This window comes from Ursus maritimus, unplaced genomic scaffold, assembly GCF_017311325.1.
Source record: "Ursus maritimus isolate PB19 unplaced genomic scaffold, ASM1731132v1 scaffold_35, whole genome shotgun sequence".
Lineage (NCBI taxonomy): Eukaryota > Metazoa > Chordata > Mammalia > Carnivora > Ursidae > Ursus > Ursus maritimus.
In genome coordinates, this window is record NW_024426119.1 from 10,520,821 (window position 1) to 10,532,995 (window position 12,175).

A 12,175-nucleotide genomic window follows, 5' to 3' on the forward strand; every position below is an offset into this window, starting at 1 on the left:
TGGCTGTAAGCATAGATTGGGTGATCTTTCTTATCTATTTTCTTTTCAGCAATTTAACCACATTTGTGGCTGGAGTCTTTTTTGAAACCATCAGAGAATCAAAAGCAGGGACAGAACAAAAAATGTTTTAAATTTCTCTTAAATAGGAATTAGGAACCTCAGAGTTCTGTTAGACTACTAAGACAGGACCACCTAAATGATTTGAGGAATTAACAGAAGCAGTGACTACACAGCAATAATTACAGCAAATAAAGATTGTTTAAGGCAGACAAGGGCTAAGATTTCCTTGGCAGTAATAATGACATACAATGAATTTAAAATCTATTTTATTATAGAGATCAGTTTCTAACAAATGGAAATGTATCTGTTCCTTAACTGTGTAAATAATATTAAATTCCTTTGAAACTGGAATCTGTAGGCACAGATAATTCTTTAATCAATATTGTATCTCTAACTAGAAGCAGCCTTCAGGAAGATGGAGCTTTCTGTCTTCATACCAATACCTATATAAAGTGGTACAGATGAACACTTTTAAATAATAATTTCCCTTGTGAAAATTCTCTCCTCCTTTACCCACTATTCACAGAGGACTGGTTATGGTCAGTCATGGGGTTTTACGACTCGAAAACAAATATCCCCAACGCATTACTCTGATCACAAACACCTGTCAGCACCTCGTCTCAGTACAAGAAAACAGGCACCGAGGCCATCTCGGCAATAACCACCCTCCTCTCATTTGAATCCACCTAACCTGCTAGCATGTCCTTCAGACAGCAGCCAGTCTGAGGGTCCTTCAGCAGCACGTTTACAATGTCATAAAATTTGTGTTCATACGCGAGCTTGTAATACAAGTAGACATCTTCACAGTATGTGAGTAACTTCTTCAGGTTTTTCACAACTGTGTCAGCCGGCTGGTGTTGTTTATATCTAGACAGACATAACGTACAGGTTAAGGTGCTGTATCTGGAGTGAGGACGGTCACTCTGACACAGCTACTTAGAAGAGGATCCTGGGATTTGAGAAATTACCTAAAACAAGTATTAGGGGGTACTAGATAATACTGAAATTATTTCATTAAAAATATTACCTTAATGCTTGCCTTATTTGTAGTCAGCGCACTACTCCCAAGGGGGCCCCTGAGGTTTAGGGTTTTTTCAGGCAGGCTGAGTAGCTGTCCTCCCATTTTAAATACAAAACACTGTGAGGACACTGTTCTCATTCATCTGTTTGCATAAATTTGTTAAAAGATCTCCTGCTTCTGGGGATTCTTGACATCTGTTTGCCATCTCAAGCAGACAGGTAGCTACAGGCATGTTGTATTTAGCCATAGAATTCTTACCCATGCCTTATCTCAAAGCAGAAGCATTTTAATACTTACTTTTTGGAAATCTCTTCAAATATACTAGATCTTAATAACCTTTGCTGCTTAAATTCTTCCAGGTAATTAAAGTCTCCTTTAAGAATCACTTGTTGGTAGAGGATTTCCGCCCAATCAGGAACAAAGTCATAGGCCTCGGCCACAATAGAAGCCTTAAAAGGATAGAGGGGAAGATACCATTAGGCACCATTTCGTGTAAAATTGAAGCAAGCTGTTCTAGAAGACGACTTGATACTGTACGTTCACAACGAGTGTGAGCATCACCAATTATGTTGAAAGGCTGTATCTATATATTAGGGTTGGGGAAAAGTTTGGTGTTTGACATTCCTCTGCCCTTAAACCCCAAACGTCTTGCAGTGTTTTTAATCTTCACAATGCGTTAATAAAACCTGCTGAAATACAAAATTTTCCCACTAACTCAACTGTGTAAGGAATAGGGAAAGGGCTGATTCCCTGGTTACCATTTCTCGTTCAAGGGCTAAAAGCCAGCCTCCCCAGCCCTGACTCCCTCTGCTAACCCGGGTGCGCCATCCTAGAAACACTGGGGCTAGGAGATGCTCGCTCCACCAGCAGGTCTTCTCCAGACCTCAGCTGTCTAAGGGGCAAGGTTGTGTCTCTGCTGGCCTCACAGCACGAGGCAAGGAGACTGCACCTGCCTCACCATTCTCCAACCTCTGTCCAAACAATATGCTACTAAATACTGCCACGGAAAGGCAGTTTGGTTTATCAGACAGCTAATGTTAAAAGCTTAGAATTGTCCTGATTCTGTCACTAGCCTTGACACCTCAAGCAAGTCACTCAACCTATGGGCCCCTTGAGAGGGACAGCAGGAGAGAAGATGCTGGCTAGATTTTCCTTCCTGGATTACCTGGTAGAACCGAGGTAGAGCGATGAGACAGTCCATGAGCCGGTGGCGGCCCAGGTTGATGATCATCGTGTTCTGGCCCGTGTTCAGAAAGTGAATCTGCAGTGTTATCAACTTGGTGAGCCGGTGACAGTGCAGGGCCTGTCTCACACACGAGTCCTGAGGGACAAGGGAGAGGAGGCACAGGGAGACTATTGCCATCTTCCCTGTGAACCTGCCAGCAACTGAACGCCTCCCTCTTGCCCCCCAGTTGGCCCCTTCACTTGGAAGAGCCCAGGGACAAGATCAAATCCTGCTGACACTAAGCCCTATGGCCAGGCTGAAACAAGGCTCTGCTGTTACCTTGGCATAACTCTCCGCTGCATCCAGCATGAGAGTCAGGGCTTTCAGCAGCAGCTGCTTCAGATGGTGCCCGTCCTTGAGACTGTCCTCTGTAGGAGAGAAAAGGAAACCTGTTGGATGTGTTTTCCAAGGCTGCTCCCATCCCACTCAGTGATGGTGGGCTGGACTAGAAACATCCCTGCTCACACAGGGAGGCAGGTACGTCTCACTCGGTTAAAGGCTACTGGGCCTAAAGGGTGCACACACTGGTAGGCCACCTCTAGTTCTCAGAAACATCAAGGCAGGCTTGCACGGCCTCGGCATACACACGGCTTCCCGACGGATGACACCCCAGGTGCACGGACCGCAAACGGGGCAGATGCCTCCCACATCGCCTTCCAGCTCCCGTCTGCTCAGCTAGGGCCCCACGGAGTGGCTGTGGATACTGGCCTCTTGGGCTCTTGCCTTTCTTGGCCCTAAGAACCTTTGCTGGCTGGCAGCCCCGGTCCGGGGGCGCCGCTGGGACTTGTGCTCACCCCAGGGCTGAGACTCGATCAGTTTCAGCTGGATGCAGGCAGCTGCCTCGTGGTTCTCCCCGATCTCCCGACACATGCTGAAGCACAGAGCAATCATGTTGTGCTTCTCGCTGTCCCCGGGGCGGCAGCGTTTGATGTAGTCCAGGAGGGCCGTCTTCAGGGTGCCGCTCTGCCCAAGAAAAAAAGGCAGTACCGAGGTCAACCAGTGACTGCAAGGCACGCGTGACAGGCTGAGTCCCTTGGTTCTGAAAGTTCCTTAGAAACTTGCCCAAAAAAGATAACCAAAAATGAATACAGAAGTTGATGCTACCCTGAGTATAAGAAAAAAGGCACATCCTCTCTGCTTGGTGGGAATGTGAAAGGTAAAACCAGTCAGAAGGGAGAACCTAAAAGATGTGCACAAGTGCGTTACTCCAGCAATCCCACGTCCAGGACTCGATCCCTTAAGAAGCAAGCAGAAGTGCTGAGATGCATGAAACAAAGATATTTAATAGCAAACAAAAAGAATCCAGATGTCCAAAACAAGGGCTAAGAGAATACCATGTAGCCGTTAAAACCAGTGTTGATTTGGAAGATATTCATGACATGCTTATTAAGTGAGAAAAGCTGGCTCTTTCATATCTACATATGTGATAAAAGTTTTGCTAAAACTATGTAAATATGTATGTATGTACGTGGGTACCTGTGCAGAGAAAGGGCCTATACCAAACTGTTAGCAGTGGCTGCCTCCAGACAGTCGACAACAGAGGGCTTTTTTCTGTGGCGTGCTGTTTTCCAAGTGTCTTTATGCTGAATATGCATTACTTTTGTAATCAGAAAAGTTATTAAAAGAATATTTACGTGCAGAAACAAAAATGCCTCAAAAACAATCTTAAGAACCCTCTGGGGTATCCTGAGGGTGTACCTAGGTCCAGAACTTGCTCGTCTCCTGACAGTGGGACTGGCTGGTCCTGAAACTAGCCCAGCACCGGGGAGAGTTTTTCTGCTTTGTCCTTTTAGTCCTGCTGGGCTGAGCCCAAGTTCCCAGAAGCCAAAAATGCCTTCGTTTTTAAATCTTCAGAGGTACAAGAGGCTGAAGCAATGAATCAGGCAAATGAATGACTCAGAAACAGAGGCTCTGTAAGTGACTGCCTGGTGTCACATAGCATGCTGAGGACAGACAGCCAACCTGAAAGCCGGGCAAGTCCGGCCTTTGCCTTCAAGCCTCCTTCGGGTCATCACCGTATATCACTCCACAGCCTTCCAGGCCCAGGCCGCGGCATTCACTTCCTAAGGCTTTCTCGTGGTCCCCTGAAACCTCTCCACTTCTGAGCTGCTGAGTTCACTTCCACCGAGCTCACAGAAGGGGTTCCTGCCCTGCCAGAGCCGGCATTCAGACCGGTGACACAGGCCGAGGTGCAAGTGCACGAACTCATTTTGTTCGTTATTTAACATCTGTTGGCATCACCGCCACCTGGTCTGAAGCTAACCTTAAGCTACGCGTTCTAGGGGGTTCTTTAATTCCCTCCCTCCATATCCGAGGGCTCCCCCCGATGAGGATTATTCCTGAGAGTCTGAGACTCCTAAATGTCAATAGTATATGCCATCCTGGAGCTCGAGATGCCGTACACCTACCGGATCCAGCTTCTTCCTCATCAGCACTTCAAAGTAGTGCTTCTTATGCAGCAAGTCAAATATGTAGGTCATCTCGTTGTACCTTCCGATGCCGGTCAGGAGGCGCACCTGGAAAGGGCAAGGGCCGCCCGCGTCAGCGTCAGCTGGAGTTCCCTGAGCCAGCCCACCACCACCCTTCTGTCTGGTGGCTTCCAGATGCCAAGCTCCAGGGGGCAGAAGGGCTAATGCCAGGCTGCCATTCTCCCCCATGGACCCCCGCCCTCCCATGGACCCAACAGGGGGCATCATCCGGAGGATTCAGAAAGGCTGGTCACTGGGACCCCGGGGCTGTGGCCTCCTCTGCTGGGTGTAAACGTGACTAAGTGCCGACGTGCCATCGTGGGCAGGCGCTCTTCCTCTTCCCACCGCTCCTCATTCCACTGCCCAGTGGCTTGCTCAGCCACCAGGGGCAAGTCGTCAGCTCATTTCAATTTAGAGATAACACTGAACCTTGTTTGGGGGGAAATACAGCTGACTTAGCCCTCCAGAAAAACCAACTGCCCTGGCAAGGAGGTGGGCCAGCCCTGGAGCAAGGAAGGGGTCCTCCTGAGGTCTGCTCCTTTGGAGCAGTCTCTGATTTCGACAGCAGTCATAAGCTGGAGCAGAGGGCTGAGCTGTAGGGAGTGGTATCCAGATGGGCAAATTCCCGAAGACCTCCTCGGCTCTGAACTGGCTGCCAGCCTATCTGTTCTCTCCAAACTTTCCTCAGAATGGAGAGTAGGGGATCAGGGGGTTACATACCATCAGCCCGTACTCCTCACTGGGGGCCAAGTGTTTGTCCGTGAGCAGTCGGGCAGCTTGCAGGACTCGGATGATGCCCTCCATGTGGCATGTCAGCGTGAAGCAGTGATGGGCCAGGATCAGCAGCTCCGTGGCTGGGTAGGTGAGGCAGTGGTAAGACAGGACTGTGAACCCGGGCAGGAGGGTGAAGAGGCCTATACAAGCCAGCCTGTCTGCAGAAGGCTCCCCACCAGTCCTCTGAGATCCTTGACCTCAACGGCCTTGGAGTAGAATTTGGCAATATACATATAAAACTTTGAAAATGGGTATACTCTTGAGTCAGGAATTTATCTTAGGGAAATAATCATGGATGAGCATATAAACTTGCCTGTAAGGATGTCTGTCACAGTGTTTGAAACAGCAGAAAACGAAGCCATCTAAAGGTCTCAAATTAGGGTATAAAAATTTTTAATTCTGTGAGAAATACTGTGCACCCAGTAAGAACGATATAGAAGAAAACTGCCATGGAAAGATGTTAATGACAGCATGTTTGTAACGTAATTATAAACAGTATACACAGGATAATGCCATTTTGGAAAAACAGAAGACTACAGACTTACACAGAAGAAGATGAGAGGGACGCATACTACTGAATGCCTAAAATGAACTAGGTATTGTGGGAAGCCAGAGGCTTTGAAGTCACACCGTCTGGGTTCCAGTAACACCTCCGCCACATAACGGCTCCAAGTTAATCAACTTCTCTGAGCTTCAGTTTCCTTCTAAAATGGGGACAGTGATCTCCACTTTGCGGGGTAATGGAAGAGGAAGAGGAAGCTACCTGACAAATGTTACCAGGTTGGCTTCTTGCACGATTTTACAGGTGGGGCTGCTTTTCCATATATGTTTTCTACATTTTCTTGAACGAACTGATGGCTCTCTACCAAGAACTTATAAACCATGCTGGAGGGGTAGGGATCCAGGGCAGGAACAAGGATCCAAACACAGTTTGGGAAAGGCTAAGGCCAGGAGAGTTCTTGGAGACCTTGGGCCCAAAACACGTAAGAAAATGGCCAAGAACTTACTGCAAGACAGTTCCCCGTGGGGAACGGAGGAAATCTTGTCCAACAACTTCATGCCTACCAACGTGCGGTCTTGACACAGAGTAGTCAACTGAAGAAATGTCTGGCTTTCCTCTGCTGGGGTGAACATCTGCTTCTGTCCTGTATGTAGAGAAAGATGGGAGAAGGGTGAGGCTTTACCCTTGTGAGCTGAGAGCAAGGTCAGAGTCCCCGGCGAGGAGGCCCACTTTGCCCAGGCCCGGGCACCGGAAGGGGGTGCCAAAGGAGCCCCCGGGGCAGCTCTCAGCTCTGCTAAGCTCACATTCCTTGGCCTAGTGGTCATCTCACTGGTCAGCAGCTCAGAGAAAGGCATGGCTACTCTAAGCATAATCGTAGAATAAATGAAACGCAGTAACAACATAAATGCCACGTGTTCTCCCGGCAAGTGCAACCTGGCAACGCCACAGGGCAGCATGCCGGATGCAACAGGAGCATGACACCCCAATCCTTACTGCTGGGAACTTGAGAATGTGGTCTGAGAGGCTGGGGACCCCTGCAGGGTACGGCACCTGTTCCCTCTGATGGGGTCAGCAGCTCCCGGGTCACCTCTTCAGCCACAAGTTCAGCCACCGTGTCTGGCTCGAGGCCCTGGGTGCTGATGAAAGCCTGGGCGCGCTTGCATCGATCGGGCTGCTGAGAGGCCAAGATTGCCCGGAGCATGGCCTCACCATCCTGAGCAGCCACGTCTGTGTAGGAACAGCCCAACTCCTGGGAGGAAGGTGAAGTTGGTCAAAGCTCCTGGGAGGAGCCAGGAAAAAGCTAGGGAAAGGCAGTCCTTTCTGAAAGCCCATGTGCACGGACTCCACTGTTCGCTGAGCTGAAAGATCCCTCACCCCGAGCAGGAACCTTAGAAACAGAAAGCACCTCTTTCTAGTCCTTTCTTTCACTTCACCAATGAGCTGAATCCAAGCAAGAGAAAGGTTTGTCTTCAGAAGCCATCAGGTGACTTACATCTTGTTGAACACTGAGCTTTTTAAATGTTATGAAATGTAAGAAAGTTGAATAAAAACGCGAGAGCCCCTCCTCTCCTGTTGCCATGGCAGTAGCAAACCCTCCATCTCCAGAGAAGCCCTTCCAAAGGGCTTTAGTGCTCGGCGTGATTTCTCCTGTGCTCCTCTGCTTCTTAGAGTCTATTATTTTTGCCCCTCAATCAGCACAAAGTCACAAATGATTCCTGGCTGCTCTGGTTTCTGTCTTTACAGTCATCACATTCCATTTTATTTTATTTTACAACTTACTTTGGGCTCTGCCCCATGGAAATCCCCCAACAATCCTGAAGCTAACTAAGATATTAGGGCCAGAAGGGACCTTCAGGGTTATGTCATGTACAGAGAACCAGGAACCCAGAGGTGTGAAAGTCCTGCCCTCGCTTCTGGTTGGCTGGGCCACAGCCAGGACTCAAAAGGCCCGGCACTTGGCCTGGCACCCTCCCCAGTATTCCTAGGGATGCATTTACAGGGGCCACCGTCCTGGTGAGTGATCTGCTCCCACATCATGATTATCATGTGAAGGGCCAACCTGGCAGTATCCAAAATCTACCTCCAACTTCCTGCTTCCCGCGCCCTGCCCCAGCTTCCCCTGGGAGCCTCACCCTTGGGCACATACCTTGGCAAGTTCATACAGACACAGGACCTGTCGGCAGTAGTTCTTCCCATGAAGGCATCTGCTCGTCAGAGTTTCCAGATTAGTCACCACTTCATCACTGGGGGGCAGCATCACAAATGACTGACTATCCAAACTTGAAGCTGGAAACAGACACAGGTCTGAGGGGGACTTTAAGCTGGCAAGTAAAGGCCTCTCCCCAGCCCCCTATGACACTACCTTTCTGCTCACGGCTTCCTCCATTGCACCCCCATGACTCCCCCTGGGTCTGGGACCACTTCTGACTGGGCCCACAGCCCACTTAAACTTATTTCATTGCCATCTTCCAGGAAATCCCAGCCTAGGATACTTCAAAGGCCTCACAAACACTCTAGGCCATCAACCAAAGATGTCTGCTGAACTCTTCCACGCGCCCTCCCCCTTTCCTTTCACATCACATAAGTCGCCAGGTCTAGCTGACTGTGTCTCCAAAACATGTCCCCGGTCACGGCCTTCGTGACAGTGTTCATGACCCTACATCGGAGAGGCTCCCGCCGCCGGCCTCCCCTCTCCCCCACACCAATCTCCCACAGACTCAGGAGAATCTTTCCGAAATGCAAATCACAAAAACCAAGGCTCGTCTGGAGAGAGGCCTGAAAGGCATGGTAAAAAAAAATTAAAATCCATTCCTGATTTTAAAAATGAAACGAAAAAGCTCTTATCTGTAAATAGAAGAAGATGGTCTTAATTTGAGAAAGGGTTTCTACCAGGAAAAAAAAAAGTAGAAAAGAGTATTTAGATCACACTGTTCCTAATAAGAGAAACAAAACTGAAGAATTTATGTATCAATAAAATACTGTTACAGAATAAGATTTTAATTTAAGTACAATTATAATTTAAGTGTGTATCAATACAGCATTAAATAGTCCATCTGTACAGAATACTCTGCAGCCATTAAAAAGAATGAGGTCAATATATGTGTACTGACAGGAAAAAATGTAGAACAATGATGTAACTTTATTTTTGTAAAAACTAAACGGGGTGCCTGTGCGCATGTACGTGTGTAAACGCACACAGAGAGAACAGTGCGCACCAAGCGAGGAAAAGACGTCGTTCTGGGCAGCTTGGTGGGGGTGGTGTCGACTGGTAAGTGACTTTCACTTCGAACTTGACGCACTTCTGGACTGTGATCTGTTACACTAAGCACGTAATACTTTTGCATTTAAGATATTACACATTGAAAAATATGCTTTAAAGACAAAAACGTAAGTAGCAACTCAGACCATGTAATTCCCTGCTTCAAATCCTTCCCTGGGGTTCTAGTTCTAGGGCAGGCAAGCAGCTCACTCTACCCCGTCTCACCCACAGAACTCGTGTAAAACCCGGCGCACGGCGGGCGGCACTGAACGACACAAGTCACCATCTTGTCCCCACTGGTAACCTCTAGCCTGACTGCAACGCTGCCTGAAGCCGTAAACGAAGCACGAAGACCGACAGAGCGAGCACGCACGCCCGGAGAAGCCCGTTCCGGGCGCAAGGAGCGGGAACGGGAGCTCCTACGCAGCCCGGGGCTGTGCTGGCAGGGGCACAGCAGCCGCTGGTAAGATCCCACACTCACAGCAGAAGCTTATTTTTAGATTCGAGGCGTTCTGGTCCCAAGACCATGCAGTGAACCCTTGTTTCCTTTTGCGTTATCCTGCGGTCTGCTGGCCCGGGACGCAGGCGTGGTCAGGGATGTGCTGACAGAATGGGGGAGCTACAACTCCAGCTTTGGGCCAGAAGATTGAAAGAAAAGCCTCAAGGAGCCAGAAAATACTTGGGAGAGAGATTCAGAAAGCCACACAATAAAGTTGTTTATAAACTCGAGGGCTCACTCCCGGGCTTTGCATATACAGATCTGCTCCTAGTCAGTGTAGCAAGACCCTGAGAACTGGGTTCACAGACTATTTACTACCCAGGCTGCAGACTGACCACAGCCTGTTGCATACACACACCACGGATCCCAACGGCACCACAATAGGATTTGAAAACCGAACTGAAAATAGAACCACAGCCTACAGAAAGTGGGTTGGAACTTAGAGCCCAAACCTAACCAGGTCAACTGCCTGCTAAAAAAATTTTAAAAATTAAAAAAATCAGCATTCCTCATAAGATTTAAACAAGACCCAGGGTCTCGTAACATACTATTCAAAATATCCAGGATGCAACTCAAAATTCCTCAGCATACAAAATTGCAGGAAAATCTCAATTCATAGGAGAAAAGACAACAAACAGATGATACCTAGTACTAAAATGACATAAATGCTGAAATTACCTGATAGTTTAAAGTAGCTATTATACAAATTGTTACAATGAACAATTATAAATGTTCCTGAAACAAACTGAAAAACAAAGTCTCAAAGAAACAGAAGGCATAAGGAAGAATAAAATGGAAATTTTGGAAGTGAAAAATAACTGAAAACACAGAAATAAACTCAATAGCAGCATGCAAATACCAGAGGAAAGAGTCAGTGAAATTGAAGGTGGACAAGCAGAAATTATCCAATCTGAAAAAAAAAAAAAAATCCAATCTGAACAACAAAGAGAAAAAAGGTTGGGGAAAAAAAAAAAGGCATAAAGTCTAAAGGACTTGTGAGACAGTAACAGAAGTTCTATGATTTGTGTCACTGGAGTCCCAGAAGGAGAGGACTACGAGTATGGTGCTAAAAAAGTATTTGAAAACATAGTGTCTGACAACTACTTAAATTTGGTTAAATACATACACCTAAACGTTCAGAAACGTTCAGTGAACCCCAAACAGGATAAACCCAAAGAAATACATGCCTGTCATGTATAATCAGACTGCTGAAGACTAAAGATAGAAAAAAAATCTTGAAAGCAGCCGGAGAAAAATACATTATCAACAGGGGAATGATGATTCAAATAGCTGCAGAGTGTTCACCAGACACCACGGAGATCAAAAGGGAGTTGTACATCGTTTTTTAAGCAGTGAAAGAAAACAATGTATATTCAGCAAAAATCACCCTCCACGAATGAAGGTGAAATAGACATTCTCAGATGAATAAAAACGATGAAGAAAAACTAAAAGAATGTGTCTCTAGTAGACAACTCTAACAGAACCACTAAAGGAAGTCCTTCAAGGGAAAAGAATCTAGAAGGAAACTTGGAACATCACGAATGAAGGGAGAGCAAAAAAACTGCAAATATCTGAGCAAATATAATTATTCTCCTCCCTCTTGAGTTTTTTAAAATATGGTTTTTGGTTGAATGTAAAAATTCTAGCAGTGTTTGATGGGGTGTTCAATGTTATACAGATGTAATATAATAAGACAAGCAGGGATGCCGGGGTGGCCCAGTTGGCTAAGTGGCGGACTCTTAGTTTCAGCTCAGGTCATGATCTCAGAGCGGTGCGATCGAGCCCTCCGTCAGGCTCCCCCCTGCTCGGCTCAGAGTCTGCTTGAGATTCTCTCCCTCTTCCTCTGCCCCCAGCCCCCACAGCCTGCGCATGTGCTCGCTCTCTCTCTCTCTCAAAAAAAAAAAAAAAAAAAAAAAAGAAAAGTAGGACATAAAGGAAAAGAAGTGACCTTATAGGTGTTAAGGTTTCTACATTCCAGTTGAGGTAGTAAAATATTGATTTTAAGTAGGCTGTAAAAAGTTATGAATGTTTAATGTAATCCATAAAGCAACCAATGAAAAAACTATGCAAAGATATATAGTCAAAATCAGAATAAATTAAAATGGAAGACTAAAAAATGTTCATATATCCCAAAAGGCAGGAAAAAATGTTTCCTTAAAAACCACAAACTACCAAATCTCTTCAAAGATGAAAAAGATAAACTGATTAGTTGTGTAACTAAGAAATAAATCCAATTTGTAAAGTCTTACAAAACATAAATCTCCAGGCTCAGATGGTTCTACTACTAATTCTACTGCACATCTGAAGAGGAAATAACACGAATTCCATTACAATGTCTTCCACAGGGAAAAAGAAGAGGAAAGAGTG

General features: G+C 46.6%; 1 protein-coding gene across 1 annotated transcript in view; it reads right to left on the reverse strand.

Moving 5' to 3' along the window:
• Positions 1-309: 309 nt before the first annotated feature.
• Positions 310-12,175, reverse strand: part of SPG11 (SPG11 vesicle trafficking associated, spatacsin) — a 79,508-nt gene continuing 67,642 nt past the window's right edge. Inside the window, exons 31-40 of the mRNA XM_008702139.2 lie at positions 8,197-8,336; positions 7,101-7,299; positions 6,556-6,693; positions 5,495-5,628; positions 4,715-4,822; positions 3,101-3,269; positions 2,586-2,674; positions 2,247-2,402; positions 1,379-1,530; positions 310-927 (exon numbers count right to left, since the gene is read on the reverse strand). Coding sequence (XP_008700361.2) covers positions 747-927; positions 1,379-1,530; positions 2,247-2,402; positions 2,586-2,674; positions 3,101-3,269; positions 4,715-4,822; positions 5,495-5,628; positions 6,556-6,693; positions 7,101-7,299; positions 8,197-8,336 — 1,466 coding nt within the window. The 3' untranslated portion in view covers positions 310-746. The remainder of the gene's footprint in view (positions 928-1,378; positions 1,531-2,246; positions 2,403-2,585; positions 2,675-3,100; positions 3,270-4,714; positions 4,823-5,494; positions 5,629-6,555; positions 6,694-7,100; positions 7,300-8,196; positions 8,337-12,175) is intronic.